We start from the raw sequence: 21,500 nt of genomic DNA, 5'->3' as shown, positions 1-21,500 counted from the left end.
ATCATACTGCTATAAATATTTACGATACATTTATGATGTACCGGTGGCGTGGCGGATCAGCTGCGACCCCCTCATCCTGATTGGTTACTCCTGATTTGACGTTCAGCGGGATGACGTAGCGGCGAGGGCGGGGCTAAGCTGTGTTCGCCGGACGGTCCGGTGCGGCGGGCCGTGATCCGTTCAGGACGTTGCACCGACCTCGGGTTCCGCCAGTCCTTTGCTCGGGTGAGAGGCTAAGCGTTCATTGACTCCTGACGCGTTCCGACACGGAAGCAAACGCAGTCTGCTGGAGAGAGGCACGCACGTCTGCAGGGGGGCGTGCGCTGCCGATCTGCATCGGAGAGACTGGGCGCAGGCTGTGGTCACCCCCGGCCTCTCCCGTATATTTCAATTCCCCGTCCTTTCCACTTGCTGGCATGATTGCCCACGTCCTCATGAACTGAGACCACCCCTCCAAATTAACACCTCATCTACTGTCTGGACACCCTGCAACCAGATGGCATTAACATCGACCTCCGATTTCTGTTAAGGCCAGCCACCCCTTCTCTTCCCCCTGTTGACTTTCCTCTCTCTCTCCCCTCTGTCTTCTTTCACAAAATAATTTCTCACTTTTCCTCTTACCAAATCCTTTTGTTGGTCGGAATTCCTCCCATCCCATCCTTCAGTCTTTATTCTGATGCATTCCTGTTCTTGTATCTTGTATCATTAGGCCTGAAACATCGGTGATATAGCTTTACCTTCTATGGCACTGCGAGTCCAGCTGAGTTCCTCCAGCATTTCTGTGTGTTTTTACTGAAATTTGCTGGAGGAACTTGGCAGGTCAAGCTATGATGAGCACCGTGAATTCACAGAGAGCTGGGAGCAGTGAAACAGTGCTCCCACAGGGTCCAACCTGGTCCACAGGGTCCAACTGACTGCTGTCAGTTCCGTCCAGGCTTTAAATGGCCTCTAAATGGTTTTATTTTAAAATTCTGCAATTGTGAAGTCTGCAGGGCACCAGGACATGGGGAGGCCAACCCCTGCTTGTGAAGGAGAAGCAGAGGAGACCCCATTGAGGGGTTCTGCAGTTGAAGAAACACTCAGGCGGCAGGTTTTGGTGACTCGAGATGAACCCATGCAGGCTGTGGGCTGCTGGTGACTGATTGAGGGATTCATGTTGGGTTGCGGACTGTGGAAGATTGACTTAAGTCTGGCTGAAGGGGTACCAGGTATTGGAACTGGATGCGTGAGGTTGACGAGGGCACTGAAAGGTTCCTGATTGTGATGGAGTTCAGGTCTTGAGCTCACGGTGCTGATGGCTTGGACTGGGCTCTATGTGGCAGTGGGGGCTGCGGAAGCAATGGAGGCAAATCCACAGACACTTGGTGACTCTGTGAGAACTCTTTTTGCTTTTCTTTCTCTGATTGTTAGAGGCGCTTCAGGAAATATCTGCTGATGGCGAATTTGTTTGCCTTACGGCAGACGAAAACAAATCCACTGCCTTTATTATGTGACAATAAATAAAATCTTGAATATTGGTTGCCATTTTGAGGCAAAGCCATTTATTCAGAGTTGGTCACTTTATTTTCAGATTTGTAGTATCCTATATGTCTCCAGTTTACACAATTGTGTCTGGCTACCAGTCATGGATGTAGAGCGAGTAAAGCAGTGGGCTAAGTACGCATCCTTGAGCTGTGTCTGTGTTGATCGTCAGTGAGGAGGAGACTTCTCCGATTTATATTGACTCATCTTCTGATGAGGAAGTCAAGGATCCAGTTGCAGAGAGGAATGCAGAGGCCCAAGTTTGGGAGCTTGTTGACCAGCACTGAGGGTATAATGGTATTAAAGGCTAAACTATAGTTCATGTAGTGTAAGGAAATAGATATTTGACATTTCCAAGACTTGAAATGTTGACTCTTCATTCCCTTGCATAAATATTGCCTGAACTGCAGTCATTGCAGTGGGATAGTTTATGGTTTTGCTTTTGTGCCCACCACTCAGAAGACGAGTCTTTTTCCTGCTCCGTTAGATTCAAAAAAATCCCATGACACTATCTCCAAGAGCAGGAAAGTAATCCCATTGTTCTCATTAGTATCTGCTCTTGGGTGTCTTGAAAAAAAATTACTCCCACGTTGTTTCTGTAAATAATGATAAATAGTGAAACAATACGAAAGTTCTCTTTCAGGTCAAAATCACAATTATTGAGACCCTAGCTACAATTACTCAGCAAAATTGGTCAGGCCAAGTTCTACACAAGACTTCTGGATTCTATTCTGAACTCACTCATGGAAATGGCTAATCAGGTGAACAGAAGAAAAATTTTAATCATGCACTCAAAACCTCCCTGAAAAATTGTAGCTTTCAATTTCTGGCCCATGATTGCTCAAAATAGAGAAGGAAGATTTGAAGTGGTATTGTTACCCTTGAGGAATATGTAAACTGCCTCTTAAGTGACCTACCCTGTGGCCACTGTGTGCCCCTTCTATGGAGAGCATCCAGTTCCCACATTGGTTTTATTGGATTATGAGGTGCTTAATGAAGCCAATGAAGAATCAAGTAATCTTTGACTATCTAATAAGATTATTTCTTCAATAATATCACTGAAAACTAATATGGTGAATTTTCATCTTGATGTCTGGTATTTGGCTCTTATCTCAATTTTGGATGTAGCTGTCAAATATCCACTTTTGAGGACAGCTTGCATCAGATACCAAATGCCTGGTAATACCTGAAGCAGAATTATAGATTGACAGAAGAATAAAATCTTTCAAATGTATTTTTTTTCCTGTTCACTTCCTGTAGTACATTTAATAAAACTGTTTTGGTTCTAAGAGTTAGATGGTCACAAATTACAATGACTGACCAACACACCATCATCCCTTCAAAACTGATCAGCAAACTCCAAGGCCTGGGCCTTAACACCCCACCTTGTAATTGAATCATGGATTTCATGTTCCACCTTGACAGCCTTAACCCTAACACATGAACATTAATTTCTCTAATTTTGGGTAGTCCATACCCAATCTGAAAAGGGTGAAAAACTACAGCATGCTGTTGTGCAGAGGGACTTGGGAGTGCTTGTGCATGAATCGCAAAAAGTTAGGTTGGAGGTGCAGTAGGTTATTAAGATTAAGAAGGCAAATGGAATGTTGGCCTTCATCGCTAGAGGAATTGAATTCAGGAGTTGGGAGGTAATGTTGCAACTGTATAAGGTACTGGTGAGACCGCACCTGGAGTACTGTGTCCAGTTCTGGTCTCTATATTTGAGGAAGGATATACTGGCTTTGGAGACGGTCCAGAGGAGGTTTACTAGGTTGATCCCTGGGATGAAGGGGTTGACTTATGATGAAAGATTAAATCATCTAGGATTGTGTTCACTCGAGTTCAGAAGAATGAGAGGAGATCTTATAGAAACATATAGGATTATGAAGGGTATGGATAGGATAGATGTAGGAAGGTTTTTTGAGCTGGCTGGGGAAACTAAAACGAGAGGACACAGTTTCAAGATTTGGGGGAGTAGATTTAGGTCAGAGATGAGGAAAAATAGTTTTTCCCAGAGAGTAGTGAATGTTTGGAATTCTCTAATCAGGGAAGTGGCTGAGGCTGCCTCATTAAGCATATTTAAAATTCAGTTAGATAAATTTTTACATGATAGAGGAATTGGGGGATATGGGGAGAAGGCAGGTAGGTCATAAATTAGATCAGCCATGATCGTATTGAATGGCAGAGCAGGCTCGATAGGCCATTTTTGGCCTACTCCTGTTCCTACTTCCTATGTTCCTATCACTTCTTTATGTACTCTTATATATTTTTCTCCACTAGCTTTTCTTCCCCCCCACCCCCATGGTTTCTCCCTCTACCTGTCTCTTGACTTCTCACACCGTCCGTCCTTACTCTTATCACTTCTGGGACCCTCTCTCAGCTTTCCTCATTTTTCTAAATGTGATTTTGACTTGAAGAGTTCACATTTGGTGTTGACTGGCAATTTATTTTCATGGATGCTGTCTAACTGGATGCTGAGTTCCTCCAGCAATCCTTTGTTTGCTCAAGATTCCAGCCCCTGAAGCTTTTGTGTCTATCTTCTTTAATACATTAGCTGTTTATGCAGAATTCCAACCTTCATGTATAGGCACCTAAATTTCTTATTTTTAAAAATGTACAGCCAAATACTTAAAATGATCTTAACTTTTTTTGCAAAAAAGATGCCCTTTATAAATGATAAAAGCTATGATAATTATTAATACTGCTGTTTTGTTGGCCATTTTCCATGTGCTCAAAAAACCCAAGTTGTTTTAGGTTTGGGTTAGGTTGAAAATAACATGAGCAATGTTATTGATAGCTTTTGTCAGAGAAAATACCCACTGATGAAAATTATAAATAATATTAAATAATTTTCCAATTGCAATTACATTTTAGAGGAACAATGACTCTAATTTTTGATAGAAATAATACTACATTATTTTTATGTTGTCATGTCGAGGATGGTGTTGCAGTTAGCATGACGCTGTTACAACGCCAGCTATCAGGATAGGGGTTTGAATCCCACACTTTAAGGAGTTTGTACGCTCTCCCTGGGGCTCCGGTTTCGTCTCACCCTTTAAAAATGTACTTGGGGTTTTAGGGCCATTGGTGTAATTTGGCAGCGTGGACCTGTGGGCGAAAAGGGCCTTTTACTGTGAGGCATGTCTAAATTTAATAAAATTTTAAAAAAGAAAACTGAAGTGAGTCTTCAGAGTTAGTTTTTAAGAAAATACATGGTCTTCCTCCACATCAATTGTATGTTATATTTATATGTATATTGTTTGGTTTTCACTATTTCCATAAAGCTACTTGTCACAGTCAGGCCTGCAACTGCACGCATCACTACTAGATAGAGGGAAAGTTCAACTTGCCCAATTATTTCGACGCATTAAGATTATATTGTTTGCCATCTTATTTTTTTAAAGCAAGATATTCCTTTCTAAATTACATTTTATTGCAATTTTTCATTCATTTAAGATGTGTAGGCCTTAGATCATGCTTCTCTTCAGCTGGATGCTAAGGCATGTAGATCAAAATGTCAAATACTGGGTGCATCCAATGCAGTCATATTAAGACTTAGGACCAAAAATGTATTATATTTAGTCCCATGACTTAATGTCAGCTCTGCCTGGCATTCATTTAAATGGGATTGGCAACTCAGGATGGAAAAGGTTATGTTTTTTCTTTTAATTAATGTTATTAATTTTTATAGCAGTTAAAGGAGGTTTTAATTTTGTTTTAATTGAATTTCTTTTCATTGCTTGCAAATATTCCTGATTATCCGAGTTAGTTAGAAATTGTCTTAAGACCATTGATGTGGGCCTCAGGACCCACTGCCTGAGCTTTGTTGCTGCTGTATACTGCTCTGGCCCCAAGGGACTGCAAAACATTAATGGTAATGCAAGGATACACTAGGAGAAAATGTGTGCACAATTTAGCCTTTTGTTAGTTCATTAAATAGAGCACAGTTAAAGGGGTGAGAAATAATTGAACACAGATGGGATAATGAATAGAGTTGAAAAGGAATAGTGAAAGAAACATGGTTGGTTTCTTACATTTCCAGGTCTGATGAAAGATCATTGACCCGAAAATGTCTCCCTGACCTACTGAATACATCCAGTGTGTATTTCAAGCTCTTATTGACTTGTCCCTCCTGAAATGGATAATCTTGGCATGGATGCTGGCACCAAACTGTAATCGAAATACTTGCAGTATGTATTAACAATTTTCAGAGCATTGCAAGGTACTAGGTGTGTGGTGTGCAAAATTTAGTGCTTAAAAAAACCTTTAATATTCTTGTCTTTAGAGTGACTTTATCAGACCTGAAAGACCAGTCCAGCATGCAACAACCAATCTTAAGCTGTTGTCATGTCAACTGATATAGCAATTACTGCTATTCAACCCTGCCGTACAAGTAATAAGGGACAAAGGCATTATAGAGTCAGTGCAAAGACCTCCTATGTGGATGAAACCTTATTTGGACCTTCAAGCAAGCTTCAGAATTCATTGGATGCTTTTGATCCACCGTGGGTTTCTCAAGCTGGTTCTCAACCAGCATTATTGTGGTCTCCAAGTCCACAGACAAGGCTAAATGGAGATCTCAGCCAGGTATCAGTCCCTCTCAAGTCTGGAGGTACACCAATAAAAAAGAACAAGTACAGGTAATGTTAGGCAAAATGATGTTGAATTCATGTGCCATGATGATGATGTGTGAATGACTTTTTAAAAAAATGTTCACTTGCAAAGGGCAAGCACATGTTTTCTGTAACCCAATGTACTATCTGTTTTAGAGGTTATTCTAGATCAAGAGCAAAAGTGCAGAGATTAATTGTGAGTTGGATAGGAATAATGGAGCAGTATAAAAAAAGGATTATTGAGGGATTAGTGTAAAAAATGTTTGATGAGGAAAGATTAGGTATACCACCTTTTGTTAAAATACTAGTTGGCCTCCTGAAGATCAAAAACCACTTCAAGTTAAAGAAAGGTAGTTGGTGCTTTCTTGGTTAGTAGTTTGGGCATAGACATCTAATGACCACCAATAAGTTCCAGAGTTAGAGTGATTTCATGAAAAATACAGAATCACAAAGAGTAGTACAAACTGCAGGATGTAACAAGATAACAAGATAAGGCGTGTGGGGAGTAACAGGTTAAAGGTATTATACATGAACCCACTGAGTATAAGAAATAAAATGGATGAGCTTGAGGCTCAACTGCATATTAGGTATGATGCTATAGGAATAATGGAGACATGGTTGCAGGAGGGCCAGGTTTGGGAAATTAATATTCCAGGGTATGCGTGCTATCAAAAGAACCGACAGGTGGGTAGAGGGGGTGGGGTGGCTCTGTAGGTGAAGAATGATTTTCAGCCCCTTGAAAGGAGTGACATAAAAGCAGGTGGATTAGAGTCTGTTTGGATAGAGTTGAGAAATTGCAAGGGCAAGAGGACATATACAGGCCCCAAACAGTAGCTCAGATATGGGAGGCAGAATAAATCAGGAGTTAAGATTGGCATGTCAAAATGGTAATGATACAGTTGTTTATGGGGGATTTCAACATGCAGGTAGACTGGGAAAATCTAGCTGGTGCAGGACTGCAATAAAATGTGTTTATAGAATGTTTCTGGGACACATTCTTAGAGCAGCTTGTGATGGACCCCACTAGGGGGAAGACAATTCTGGATTTGGTGTTGCGTAACTATGCAGATTTAATAAGGGACCTTGAAATAGGGGAGCCATTAGTTAATAGTGACCATTATATGGTAGGTTTTAATTAGCAATTTGAAAGGGAGAAGGAAAGAAAGTCAGAAGTATCAGTATTACAGTTGAATAAAGGGGATTATGGAGCCATGAAGGAGAAGCTTGACAAAATAAAATAGGATCCCATGGCTGAGAGAACAGTGGAACAAAAGTGGCAGGTATTTCTGGGCAATTTTCAAAAGGTTCAGGACCAGTTCATTCCAAAGAGGAAGAAAGGTTCTAAGGTGAGCAAAAGGCGACTTGGCTGACAAAGGAAGTCAAGAACAGTATCAAGACCAAGGAGAGGAAGTATAATATAGCAAAGAGGAGTAGGAAACCTTCAAAGAGCAACAGAAGATAACTAAGAAAGCTATATGGGAGAAAAACCTAGGCAATAATATAAAAGGGGATAGTAAAAGCTTCTTTAGGTATGTAAAGGGGAAATAAAATTAGTTAGGACCAAAATTGGGCCCTTATAAACAGAAGCAAGGAAATGGCTGACGGGTTGAACTTTAGATCGTCTTCACCAGTGAAGATACCCGTAAAAATCAGATAGGGGGTAGAGGTCCTGCAGTATCGAACAAATTGATAGAAATTCCAATGGTAATGGTAATGGAGGAATTGATGGAAATCCAGATTTTGAAGCATGTGGTCTTTTTTTTAATAAATTTTTTTATTTTTCACGCTGTGAACCATATCAACCAAAATATTTCTCATTAAATATACACACTGGCATTTTCTCCCTTTTTTTCCCCCTACCTTCCCTCCCCCTTCCCACCCCCTCCAAAACCAATAAATATTCAACATATACAATACAATAAAACCATTAATCAATGTCATCACACAATGAAAAATAAACAAGAAAATTGTGTCATCTACTTTTACACACTGGATCAAGTAGTTTTGTCTTCTTATCATTTTAGGGGGTGGAGGTCCGAAACAAGACCTCTCTTTTATGTTCCATGTATGGTTCCCAAATTTATTCAAATAATGTGACTTTATTTTTTAAATTGTATGTTATTTTTTCCAATGGAATACATTTATTCATTTCCATGTATCATTGCTGTATTCTCAGGCTCTCTTCCATTTTCCCAGTTGACATTATACATTTTTTTTTGCTACTGCTTAGACTATCAAAATAAATCTTTTTTGTGCTTTATCCAATTTGAGGCCTAATTCCTTCCTTCTTATATTACTTAGAAGAAAGATCTCTGGATTTTTTGCTATGTTATTTTTTGTGATTTTATTTAATATCTGATTTAGATCTTCCCAAAACATTTTCACATGAAATAAGTATTGTATCCTTGGGAAGACATTAATTTTAATGAAATTTACCCTCCCTATCAAAGTTAGCGGTAATTCTTTCCAATGTTCTAAGTCTTCCTGCAATTTCTTTATTAGTGGCTGATAATTTAGTTTGTACAGGTGGCTGAAGTTATTATCTAACCTAATACCTAGGTATCGGATTTCTTGTGTTTGCCATTTAAATGTTGATTCTTTTTAAAATTCTGTATAGTCTGCATTACTCATTGGCATCGCTTCACTTTTATTTGCAGTGATCTTGTATCCTGACATTTCTCCATATTCCTTCAATTTCTTATGTAATTCTTTTATTGATATTTCTGGTTCTGTTAAGTATACTATGATGTCATCTGCAAATAAACTCTCCTTTATTTTTAATCCCTTTTATTTTATTTTCTCCTCTTATCAGTTCTGCCAATGGTTCTATTGTTAAAGCGAACAATGAGGGGGAATAATGGACATCCCTATCTAGTTGACCTACTTAATTTAAATTGGTTCGATACATATCCATTTACTGTTACCTTTGCCAATGGTCCATTATATAATGCTTTAATCCAATTAATATATTTTTCTGGTAGATTGAACCTCTGTAATACTTTAAATAAATAATTCCAGTCTACTCTGTCAAAGGCTTTTTCTGCATCTAAAGTAACAGCCACTGTTGGCTTCTTATTTCCTTGAACTGCATGAATTAGATTAATAAGTTTACAGACATTATCCACTGTTCGTCTTTTCTTAATAAATCCAGTTTGATCTTGTTTTACTATTTTTGGTACACAATAGGCCAATCTGTATGCTAATAATTTCACTATTATCTTATAATCTGAATAAAGTAGAGATATTGGTCTATATGATGCTGGTGTTAATGGATCCTTCCCCGTCTTTGGTATTACTGTAATTATTGCTGTCTTACATGAATCTGGCAAGTTTTGTGTTTCTTCAATCTGGTTCATTACTTCCAGGAGAGGAGGAATTAATAACTCTTTAAATGTTTTATAGAATTCTATTGGGAATCCATCCTCTCCAGGTGTTTTATTGTTCGGCAGCTTTTTTAATATATCCTGTACTTCCTCGATTTCAAATGGTTTTATCAGTTTGTTTTGTTTCTCTTCTTGCAATTTCGACAGTTCAATTTTAGCTAAAATCTCTTCTGTTATCATTTTTCCCTTCGTTCTCAGTTTGGTATAATTGTTCATAAAATTCCTTAAAATTCTCATTAATTTCTATTGGGTTATATGTAATTTGTTTGTTCTTTTTCCATGATACCAATACATTTCTTTTAGCTTGTTCTGCTATAAGTTGCCAGGCTAATATTTTATGTGGTTTTTCTCCCAGTTTGTTAAACTTTTGCTTTATTTTCATTTTGTTCTTCTCCACTTTGTACGTTTGTAATGTTTCGTATTTTATGTTTTTGTCTGCCAATTCTCTCCTTTTCATTATATCATCCCTTTTCACTAGTTCCTTTTCCGTACTTTCTATCTCCCTTTCCAACTGCTCTATTTCCCAATTGTAGTCCTTCATCTTTGTTACATAACTTATTATCTGTCCTCTAATGAAGGCTTTCATTGCGTCCCATAATATAAATTTGTCTTTCACTGCTTCCGTTTTTATTTCAAAATATGTTTTAATTTGGCGTTCAATACACTCTCTAAATTCCTGCCTTTTAAGTAGCATGGGGTTTAACCTCCATCTATATGTTCTTGGTGGGATGTCCTCCAGTTCTATTGCTAATAACAGGGGTCAATGATCAGATAGTAGTCTAGCTTTATACTCACTTTTCCTAACTCTCCCTTGAATATCGGCTGACAACAAAAACATATCAATTCTTGAGTATGTTTTATGCCTACTTGAATAATATGAGTATTCCTTCTCTCTTGGGTGCTGCCTCCTCCATATATCCATAAGTTTCATTTCCTGCATTGATTTAACCATAAATTTGGCCACTTAATTCTTTTTACTTGTCTTTTGACCAGTTTTATCCAACATTGGATCCAAATTAAGGTTAAAATCCCCTCCTATCAATATATTTCCTTGTGTATCTACAATCTTCAAAAAGATATCCTGCATAAACTTTTGATCCTCCTCATTAGGTGCATATATATTGAGCAAATTCCAAAATTCTGAATATATCTGACACTTTATCATTATATACATCCCTGCTGGATCTATTATTTCCTTGATTTGATTGGTACATTTGTATTAATTAATATGGCTACACCTCTAGCTTTTGAATTATATGATGCTGCCGCTACGTGTCTCTTTTATTTGTTATGTTCCACTTCAGTTAGATGCGTTTCCTGCACAAATGCTATATCTATTTTTTCTTTTTTTCAGTAAATTTAATAGCCTCTTCCTTTTAATTTGGTTATGTATTCCATTAATGTTTATAGTCATATAGTTCAATGTGGCCATCTCATATCCTGTTTACACCTCATTTTCACTTCCTCACCACCCCCATCCCCCTTTTCCCCATTTTCAACTCTCACTTTTCCCTTTTTAAACTTAATGTATTTAAAACATTTAAAACATAAAATACTCCAACAACTCCCACATCCAATATTACCTTAACCCCAAATACCTCTCACCCCCCGAGTTGCCCCTTATCCCTTGCCGCGCAACCACAACTCCCCTTTCCATTTGGATTGCGATCCTGCTCGCAAACGTCAACTGATTTCGCAGTGACAGGTATTCTCTCCCCACCCCCCCATAAAACACTTTTTTTAAAAACATATAACAAAGTTCTCCCTTTTTCCCTTCCTTACTTCCTTCCTTCCCTTCTCTTTCCCTTCTTTAGTTCTTTACATATACATTGTTTTTACATCTTTATATATACTTTATCGCCGTTCTTCATTCTTATTACATCTCTTCATCTCTCCTTCTGTCCTGCAAGCGTTCTGCAAATTCTTGTACTTCCTCCGGATCCAAGAACGGTCTGTTTTGCTCCCTGGGGATAAATATTTTAAGCACAGCTGGATGTTTTAACATGAATTTATAGCCTTTTTTCCATATGATTGATTTTGCGGTATTAAACTCTTTCCTCTTCTTTAAGAGTTCAAAACTTATATCTGTGTAAAAAAAATATTTTTTGACCCTTGTATTCCAATGGTTTATCATCTTCTCTAATTTTATTCCTTGCCTGCTCCAGTATATTTTCTCTTTACCCGCTCCAGTATATTTTCTCTTGTCATATATCTCAAAAATTTTACTAAGGTGGATCTTGATTTTTGATGTGCCTGTGGTTTTGGAGCTAATGCTCTGTGTGCCCTTTCTATTTCCATTTCTTCCTGCATTTCTGTCGTTATGCTCTGTGTGCCCTTTCTGTTTCCATTTCTTCCTGCATTTCTGTCGTTCGACCTTCGGGATCCATCCTTTTATAAATTCCTTCATGTCTGTGCCTTCTTCACCCTCCTTCAGGCCCACTATTTTTATGTTGTTTCGCCTACTATAATTTTCCAACATATCAATTTTCTGAGCTAACAACTCTTGTGTCTCTTTAATTTTTTTATCACTTTCTTCCAATTTTCCTCTCTAGTTGTTTACTTCCATTTCTACAGCCGTTTCTCGTTCTTCCACATTTTCTACTCTTTTCCCTATTTCTGTCATGACAAGTTCAAATCTTTGCATTTTATCTTCTGTTCTTTTCATTTTTCTTTTAATTGCACTAAATTCTAATGACAACCATTCTTTTAATGCTCTCATTTGTTCTTCAAAAAAATCCTTTATCTATGTTCTGTCCATCTGTTTTACCTTCTATTTCTCTGTGAAGATCTTGGTCTTCTACTTCCTCTTCTTCTGTGTCTGTACCTGTGTTTGTGTCTTCTTCTTTTCTTCTTTGTATCTGTGTCTCTTCTGATTTTTCTGATGAGTTGCTTGTCTCACTTTGTCGGGTCTCTTCTTGCTTAGCCTTTTGCTGTTGGTCCTCTCCTGAGCTGCTCACGTGTCAAGCCTCCTGCTGCTGCTCCTCTTGCCGTTCACCCCGTCGACTTTCTTTCTCACCTGGTACTTCACTCCCTCTCCTGCCTCTTTCCTCATCTTCCAGCTGAGAGCCCTGGTGTCAGGTGTCCCTCAACTGGTTGCGCCGTGGTTGCCTGCTCCTCAGCTTAGCCCCCCTCCTGTCGGTGTTTTCCTTTACCTTAGATTGCGCCTCGCCAAACGAACACAGCTCAGCGCGGACATTGGCGACTTCAGGGGTTTCTACGAGGCTCTAAAGGCTGTGTACGGCCCCTCACCCCAAGTCCAAAGCCCGCTGCGCAGCTCAGACGGCAAAGTCCTCCTCAGCGACAAGATCTCCATCCTCAACCGATGGTCAGAACACTTCCAATCTCTTTTCAGTACCAACCGCTCAGTCCAAGATTCCGCCCTGCTCCAGCTCCCTCAACAGCCCCTAAGGCTAGAGCTGGATGAGGTTCCCACCCTGGATGAGACATATAAGGCAATCGAACAACTGAAAAGTGGCAAAGCAGCAGGTATGGATGGAATCCCCCCAGAAGTCTGGAAGGCTGGCGGCAAAACTCTGCATGCCAAACTGCATGAGTTTTTCAAGCTTTGTTGGGACCAAGGTAAACTGCCTCAGGATCTTCGTGATGCCACCATCATCACCCTGTACAAAAACAAAGGCGAGAAATCAGACTGCTCAAACTACAGGGGAATCACGTTGCTCTCCATTGCAGGCAAAATCTTCGCTAGGATTCTACTAAATAGAATAATACCTAGTGTCGCCGAGAATATTCTCCCAGAATCACAGTGCGGCTTTCGCGCAAACAGAGGAACCACTGACATGGTCTTTGCCCTCAGACAGCTCCAAGAAAAGTGCAGAGAACAAAACAAAGGACTCTACATCACCTTTGTTGACCTCACCAAAGCCTTCGACACCGTGAGCAGGAAAGGGCTTTGGCAAATACTAGAGCGCATCGGATGTCCCCCAAAGTTCCTCAACATGATTATCCAACTGCACGAAAACCAACAAGGTCGGGTCAGATACAGCAATGAGCTCTCTGAACCCTTCTCCATTAACAATGGCGTGAAGCAAGGCTGTGTTCTCGCACCAACCCTCTTTTCAATCTTCTTCAGCATGATGCTGAACCAAGCCATGAAAGACCCCAACAATGAAGACGCTGTTTACATCCGGTACCGCACGGATGGCAGTCTCTTCAATCTGAGGCGCCTGCAAGCTCACACCAAGACACAAGAGAAACTTGTCCGTGAACTACTCTTTGCAGATGATGCCGCTTTAGTTGCCCATTCAGAGCCAGCTCTTCAGCGCTTGACGTCCTGCTTTGCGGAAACTGCCAAAATGTTTGGCCTGGAAGTCAGCCTGAAGAAAACTGAGGTCCTCCATCAGCCAGCTCCCCACCATGACTACCAGCCCCCCCACATCTCCATCGGGCACACAAAACTCAAAACGGTCAACCAGTTTACCTATCTCGGCTGCACCATTTCATCAGATGCAAGGATCGACAATGAGATAGACAACAGACTCGCCAAGGCAAATAGCGCCTTTGGAAGACTACACAAAAGAGTCTGGAAAAACAACCAACTGAAAAACCTCACAAAGATAAGCGTATACAGAGCCGTTGTCATACCCACACTCCTGTTCGGCTCCGAATCATGGGTCCTCTACCGGCACCACCTACGGCTCCTAGAACGCTTCCACCAGCGTTGTCTCCGCTCCATCCTCAACATCCATTGGAGCGCTCACACCCCTAACGTCGAGGTACTCGAGATGGCAGAGGTCGACAGCATCGAGTCCACGCTGCTGAAGATCCAGCTGCGCTGGATGGGTCACGTCTCCAGAATGGAGGACCATCGCCTTCCCAAGATCGTATTATATGGCGAGCTCTCCACTGGCCACCGTGACAGAGGTGCACCAAAGAAAAGGTACAAGGACTGCCTAAAGAAATCTCTTGGTGCCTGCCACATTGACCACCGCCAGTGGGCTGATAACGCCTCAAACCGTGCATCTTGGCGCCTCACAGTTTGGCGGGCAGCAGCCTCCTTTGAAGAAGACCGCAGAGCCCACCTCACTGACAAAAGGCAAAGGAGGAAAAACCCAACACCCAACCCCAACCAACCAATTTTCCCTTGCAACCGCTGCAATCGTGTCTGCCTGTCCCGCATCGGACTGGTCAGCCACAAACGAGCCTGCAGCTGACGTGGACTTTTTACCCCCTCCATAAATCTTCGTCCGCGAAGCCAAGCCAAAGATATAAGATTATTAAGGGATTGGGCAACATAGAAACTGATTACATGTTCCCGATGTTGGGGGAGACTAGGACTAGAGGCCTACAGATTAAGATTACAGGGAAGGCCCTTTAGGACAGAGAGGAAAAGAAATTTGTAACCCAATTTGTTGGTCTGTGGAATGCTTTGCCGCAGAGGGTGGTAGGGGCAGGTTCTCTGGATAAGTTCAAGAGGGAATTCGATAAGGTTCTTGTGGACAGGAGAATTAAGGGTTATGGGGAGAAGGTAGGGACAGGGTACTGATAGTGGAAGATCAGCCATGATCTAAATGTATGGCGGTGCTGGCGCCATGGGCCAATGGCCTACTCCAGCCCCTATTGTTCATTGTCTATTGATGTCATTGACAAGACACTTGTTCCTTTTCAGGTCTTTGGCATTATTGGCAGTGAATGCCTGTTATCGAAGCAATAGCATCTGTTGCTGTTAAACTACCTACCATGGGAGCTCAAACAAGACGACTAGTTATAGGGGCTATTCAGTGACTCGAGATGACTCTAATCCAGAACTCATAAACAAAGTAGGCAAATAGAACATATCAATGGTAAAACAGGATTCTGCTGACACCGTGGTTAAGTGAGAAAACACACAAATGCTGGAGAAATTTATCAGGTCAAACAGTGTCTTTATGTAGCAAAGGTAAAGATACGTCACCAACCTATCAATGGCATTCTTCAAACAATGCTTCAGCTCATTGGCTGATGTGTGGCCCTAAGATAAAGTAGAATAAATTCTAGATATCCGAACTAAAAGCAGAATATTCTGGAACTACTCGGGTGAGGTGTTAATTGTAGATTGAGAAATAGAATTAATGTTTCAAATAAAAGTATAGATGCTACTTAAACTGATTTCAGGATTTTGTTCAAGGTGTGTTGGACTGTTGGCTGGTACCCATCAGATGAAAAACTCAAGAGGAAATGGAGTAGCAGAAAGAGGAAGCTGCATTTCATGTCAACACAGTACTTTTTGCAGCCTTCTGGCTGTGTGAATAATTTGTGTACAGAACCGGTGACCTCAACCACAATACCCCTTTCATAAAAAATCCCATTTCCCTTATTTTTCAACATTAATTGTCCTCTGAGTAACAAATGCAAAATTAAAAATCACAAGCATTTATTATGCTGAAGTGGACACAAAAATAAACTGATCACTCTTGTAATTATCCATTCCCATGATGGCCATTTTTGCCTTTAAGGACGGCTTGTTCTTCTAGTTCTTTACTGCCTGCTTCCTGTTATGCACATCTTTAAAAAAGAAAATGGGGGTCATTCAATTTTGGAATAATGTGCTTGTTATGGTTGCATCGCTGGCTGTGTCTGTGAACAGGAAATTTGGGTATGAGCCTTACCAGAGTATTAAATGCGTGATGGTGAGGTCAAGCAGGATTTGGTTAATTATAGGGTTGTAGTGAGCTAAGCAGTACATAAGGTAATTAATGCAGTTTATCTGTTATGCTATTTGAAAATGATCTTTCACCTTGACAACTTGTATGAAGTTACTAATGCATAGAATTTAATTCTGACCACAACTTTCGGAACTGTCTACACCTCCCCCCACATAATGTCAATGGAAGATTTATTTCCTCCTTTCTATTTATTGTACTGAAGCTTCCAGTGTCTTTAGTTTTTTTTTTCCTTTGTATATTCAACCATTGCTCAAAATATCAACAAATTCTGAACCCTTTTTTGTGTATCAGGTTCAGAGAGAGAAGTCTGGACACAAATGTTACAAACACACGCAACTTTAATTAACACACAGGAGACCAACAGGGGAGAACATCAAACAGTACTTGAATACTATTTCAATTGATCGAAATAGTATTCAACGATATAGACATTCACTTCGGACCTAGGTTGGATTCCAACAATAGTGAACCTATATACTCAACACACTCACACTTGAGTACACACACTACAAACAGGAACTCATACACACACACTCGGTTACCTGTACTAATGGGGGTGCAGCTCTCTGCAAGTTTTGATTTATCGCAATACTACAACTCACCTTAAGTGTAGTGCTTGCCTTACCCATGACATTTCCAGTGATGTCCACAGTAGTGACCTGGCATGGAGCATTGTCAGGGGCTTGGGCCACAAGACAGAGAGAAAGAATGTGCTGTGAGTTGGTACTAGATACAGTGCTAATCTGTGCTTCTAGCCATTAATAACCCTAGGTTATTTAAATTAGCCAATGGCAAGGTGTGCACTAATGGGTGGACGGAGTCCAATCTTGATTGACTGGTGACTTCCAAATAAGTTTCAGATAGGGAGGACAGGTGACCACCTGCAATATACATTCCAGACAGGGAGATCATGTTTCCTCCACATACGACACCCTTTTCCTTTTAAAAAGCATATTTTGACTTGAAGTAGTATTAAGCATTGGCTTATTGTGATATCATTCCTCTGCTGCAGCAGCCAATGAATATCCCAGGGAGGGCCACTTTAATTTAATTGCACTACCAATAAGTGGTCATTTGGCCTCGCCCACAAGAAACAGAATCTCAGGGTTGTATGTACTCTGACAAGAAATATTAAATCTGAGGGCTGACTTGCATAGCAGGAATTTAATGTACTGCCTGGAAAACTCTCAACTAGCATGGATTAATAGAAACACCTATTTTCTGATCATATGTGGATACTCCCTATACAGTATATTATAGGATAAAAGCATAGGTAATGGGAAAACAGCCAAATCATTTGAAACAAATTTATCAACTATTCTTTAGATTTAAAAGTAATCTTTATATTTAAAAAAAATTAGCAGTTTTGACAAATGTTGTAGTGATTTATGCAACATTTGGTTTAAATATGACTCCATTCATTAATCTTGATATACTGTTGCCACCTGTCAACATCGATGTTCTGTTCAAGGGTGATGTGCAATGTAATTGTGAGATGTGGCTGTCATAGTTGAACAGTTGCCTGTGTGTATGAGCTGTGAATCATGGTAATTACACAAATGAAACTATGGTGAATTAGATTTACAATTAAAATGACTTTCATATCGTAGAAATAGACTATAATACCTTGAGGGCAGTGATATTGAGTACTCTTGCTACATTATGTAGTTCATTAATGCAGGCTTTGTGTTGTTAATGGTCCTAGAAAATATTAACATGACCTGAAGAAGCAATTTTGTAGAGCATTTTATTTCATTAGAAAGTGAAACTTAAAGAAATAAGTTAAATGATGCATAATCAATTGGAAAGTTACAATAATAAGTGACATGATGGGGTGCATTTAATAAATCTTTGTTGTATTTAATATATTAATTATTTTTATTTCTTTCTTTAACTAAGATTAAAATGCTGTAAACCCAGCTACTGTGATGAGTCTCTTTTTGGTCCAAGGCAAGATGATGCAGGCTTGGAGTCACCGTGGACTGCAGAGCATGACAAAATGAAAATGTGTCCACTCCTGTGGATTCCTTCACTGCACAAAATTAGCTCAAATGCATTTCGTTCTAGCAGTAACCAGTTAATGTCTGCTGGACAAAATCCAATGAAATCGCTTTATCCCAGTACCAGAGAATCTTTTAACTTCATTACCGAATATAAAGGGAAAACCGATTACTGGAAAAGGCCAGATAGTAATAATGCCTCCCCTAATGACACCCCAATTCGAAGAAGATCACAGTCTTTGACTAGGATGCACATTTCCATAAAAGAGATGGTGAAGGGAGATTCAACACAGAATGATCCCAGGAATATTACACAGTTGCGGGGTAGACCAATTTCTGCTACTACTGGACTTTCCGATTCAAAGAATTGCTATAAACCAAGATCAGGTAGTCTTTCAGGTTCTGTCACAGCCAATCGACTCAAGACAAGAAGTTCTGTCAAATTGAATCCACCTTGGAAATACTGAGGCTGTTTTGCTTTTGGAAATTATGGCAAAAAAAAAAGAGAACAGATGTTTGGAAGACATTTTGGAGCAGGAAAGGAAATATATTTTTGGATTCCTAAAAACGAAGAAAATATTGCACGTGATCACATGTATACGCTGCTTTACGAAAGTAGAGCGTTCCTATGAAACCTTTCGTAAGTTGAAATGGCATAAGGCAAAGACCCATTCACTATTATTAAAGGCTATTTTTGTAAAAGTAAAAACCCATTCACGGTTCTTTCAGATAGCAAACACAGATTTCTTCGTAAAAGCACATTTGCGTAAAGTGCGTATTCAAAAAGTGGGATATACAGTACCTGGAATCCTGATATACACTTGGAATCCAAAACAAATTGAAATATCTTGTAAACAATGGAAAACCTAGGAATTTTGACCTTGGTTAATAGGTGAAGCAGTACCTACTCATAACTGAAAGCAATTACAGCATTACTGAGCATGTACAGAAAGAGAGATTGTGGTTGTGTTTGATATCCAACACTGGGCTCAGAGAAGCTCTTTGATCTGACACTAGGCATATTAATAAGTGCGGTGGCATTATGAATATTGAGCCAATGGTAACTGACTGGAGCTGAAGAAATATTTTGTTTTTGGTGTTTACAATTCTGCTTGAACTGGAGAGGATGCCCAGATGTCCAGATTGTCAGGGTTATTTTTTCAGCAGAAATGAATTGTTTATTGTCACGCCATGCAATATATAATGAAAAACTTCATTTAGCATGCTATCCAGGCAAGTTGACCTGTAAGGAGATGGTCAAATAGACACACCTCTTAGACACCATGCTCCATTTTGAATTGTTGTGCCCACATGATGAACTTCATTGTGTACTGTTCAGACTGTTTGCAGACTGCAACTTCTGGATAGAAAATGTGCAAGAGCTAAATACAAGCATAACTATTGGGTTATAATTCACTGTATGATAAATGCAGTCCAACAATAATCTGTTAGATTGGTTTGGCCTAAATAAGAGACAAGAGGTCACTTTTGCTTGGTTTAAAGCAGTCTGCCAGTTTATGGTTCTGTTTTTATCAGGTTCTGGGAAAAGTATCAATCCTCAATGCTGATCAGAGACCGTAAGTAATGTTGATTCTTCATTACCAAGATCGTGTTATATAGCGAGCTCTCCACTGGCCACCGAGACAGAGGTGCACCAAAGAAGAGGTACAAGGCCTGCCTAAAGAAATCTCTTGGTGCCTGCCACATTGACCACCTCCAGTGGGCTGATATCGCCTCAAACCGTGCATCTTGGCGCCTCACAGTTTGGCGGGCAGCAACCTCCTTTGAAGAAGATCGCAGAGCCCACCTCACTGACAAAAGACAAAGGAGGAAAAACCCAACACCCAACCCCAACCAACCAATTTTCCCTTGCAACCGCTGCAACTGTGTCTGCCTGTCCCGCATCGGACTTGTCAGCCACAAACGAGCCTGCAGCTGACGTGGACATTACCCCTCCATAAATCTTCGTCCGCGAAGCCAAGCCAAAGAAAGAAAAACAGTACTGAAGGAAACCAGTACTTTCAATGGTGTGAGATTTTATAAAAGACATTAAAACTAAGGTCCTTCTGCTTGTGCAAATAATATCAGTGAGTAATTTTTCTCTCTGATAATTACTGCAGTATTGTTTGTGGGGCCTCCATGTGTGCATTGTATCTGCTGACCTTGCCAATATTGATTAGAAGGCATTTGGGAGTCTGGAACAACTGAAACATCTAAATGGAAAGTTAATTGCAACTGTAGCTTTTCTTTTAAGTTATATTCTGATGTTTGTGGCCTTCCTATACTTTTCAGAATGGATCTATGATATATTTTGCATCTATTGAAACATAATCTGCATTTTTCTGATAAAGTTGACTAATATATAAATTTCAAGAAAACTATTAAATCCAATTAATTGAATCACTTTGTAGATAATATTTGTTTAGCAAAGTACATTCATTATTGTTTTGTTTAGTATAAGGTTCTGTGCTTATACTAAACATGTTTTGTTAGCTCTTTAAGAACAAATTAGAAACAAGAATAGATCATTTGGCCCCTTATACCAGCTGTCATTTCATAAAATCATAGAGCTGGCTTGCACCAGTTTTCATTGCTAACTGCATCTCTCAATTCCCTTGAAACCTATTGATGTTCACAGGATTATGCTCTGGCTGAGAAATCCAAGCTGTGCCCCGAGCTGTTGTGGATACCTCATCAAGGCTTGGCATGAAGGTGGGAAAATCACTGAGACTGGGGTCATTGTTCACTGGATTGGTGAACAAATTAACAAAAAAATAAATAAAAACTAGACTTGGGAGCAAAGCATATTTGCACAGCGTGAAATGGACTTCCTGCTAAAGCCTCACTTAAGCCCAGGTCTTTTACATCATTTTATATCCCAGAGGTTATACAAATCCTTTCAGATTTACAAATTTAAAATAATATAGTTTTAAAAATTTGACAATATTATTAGAATGGTAAAATATGATTGTTTTTTTTCCCCATCATGTCAGTGGGTAATTAAAAAGCAGCTATGTAGAAGAAAAATATAGCATTTTCTCAACCCAATGTACTGGGACTTACGACAAAATGCCAGAATTAGACTGTTGTGAAGTATGTCAGTCCCACAGCTCAGCACGTTTGTGTTTTATCCACGAACTCAGCGATTAAATCTCGAGTTGGAAAATGGTGCCACTGCCAGAGCTGCTGTAACGGCAACACTGTCGTTGGTGCGGGCCCGCGGAGAGCGGCGTCACAGCACTCCTTCAGGGTCCAACCACAGTGCAACAGCCGTCAGCTCCATACATGCTTTAAATGGCCTGTAAATGGAGCAGACAGTGG

General features: G+C 39.9%; 1 protein-coding gene and 1 long non-coding RNA gene across 3 annotated transcripts in view; one reads left to right on the top strand and one right to left on the bottom strand.

The window, feature by feature from the left end:
- LOC138761299 (uncharacterized) overlaps nt 1–21,500 on the bottom strand; it is a 217,453-nt gene that overhangs the window by 153,327 nt on the left and 42,626 nt on the right. The window lies entirely within an intron of this gene.
- On the top strand, nt 107–20,579 carry LOC138761297 (RBPJ-interacting and tubulin-associated protein 1-like). 2 transcript variants are annotated; one of them, XM_069933196.1, is made up of 4 exons: nt 107–225; nt 5,564–5,711; nt 5,807–6,161; nt 18,079–20,579. In XM_069933196.1, exons 3-4 carry the CDS (start codon nt 5,869–5,871, stop codon nt 18,644–18,646), a joined length of 861 nt encoding a protein of 286 aa, XP_069789297.1. In that variant the 5' UTR covers nt 107–225; nt 5,564–5,711; nt 5,807–5,868; the 3' UTR covers nt 18,647–20,579. The 2 variants fall into 2 exon arrangements, with proteins under 2 accessions (XP_069789297.1, XP_069789296.1); XM_069933195.1 differs by lacking the exon at nt 5,564–5,711.

The sequence above is a fragment of the Narcine bancroftii genome, chromosome 4 (assembly GCF_036971445.1).
Source record: "Narcine bancroftii isolate sNarBan1 chromosome 4, sNarBan1.hap1, whole genome shotgun sequence".
NCBI classification, from domain to species: Eukaryota; Metazoa; Chordata; class Chondrichthyes; order Torpediniformes; family Narcinidae; genus Narcine; species Narcine bancroftii.
The sequence above is the reverse complement of the archived record's forward strand: the minus strand, read 5'-3'. Positions and strand labels throughout refer to the sequence as shown.

Bases quoted from the DNA above. Each gene is read 5' to 3' on its own strand.
- LOC138761297 (XM_069933195.1), top strand. From the start codon at position 5,869: ATGTCAACTGATATAGCAATTACTGCTATTCAACCCTGCCGTACAAGT. The intron at 6,162-18,078 runs GTAATGTTAGGC...TCTTTAACTAAG, and splicing joins ATAAAAAAGAACAAGTACAG to ATTAAAATGCTGTAAACCCA.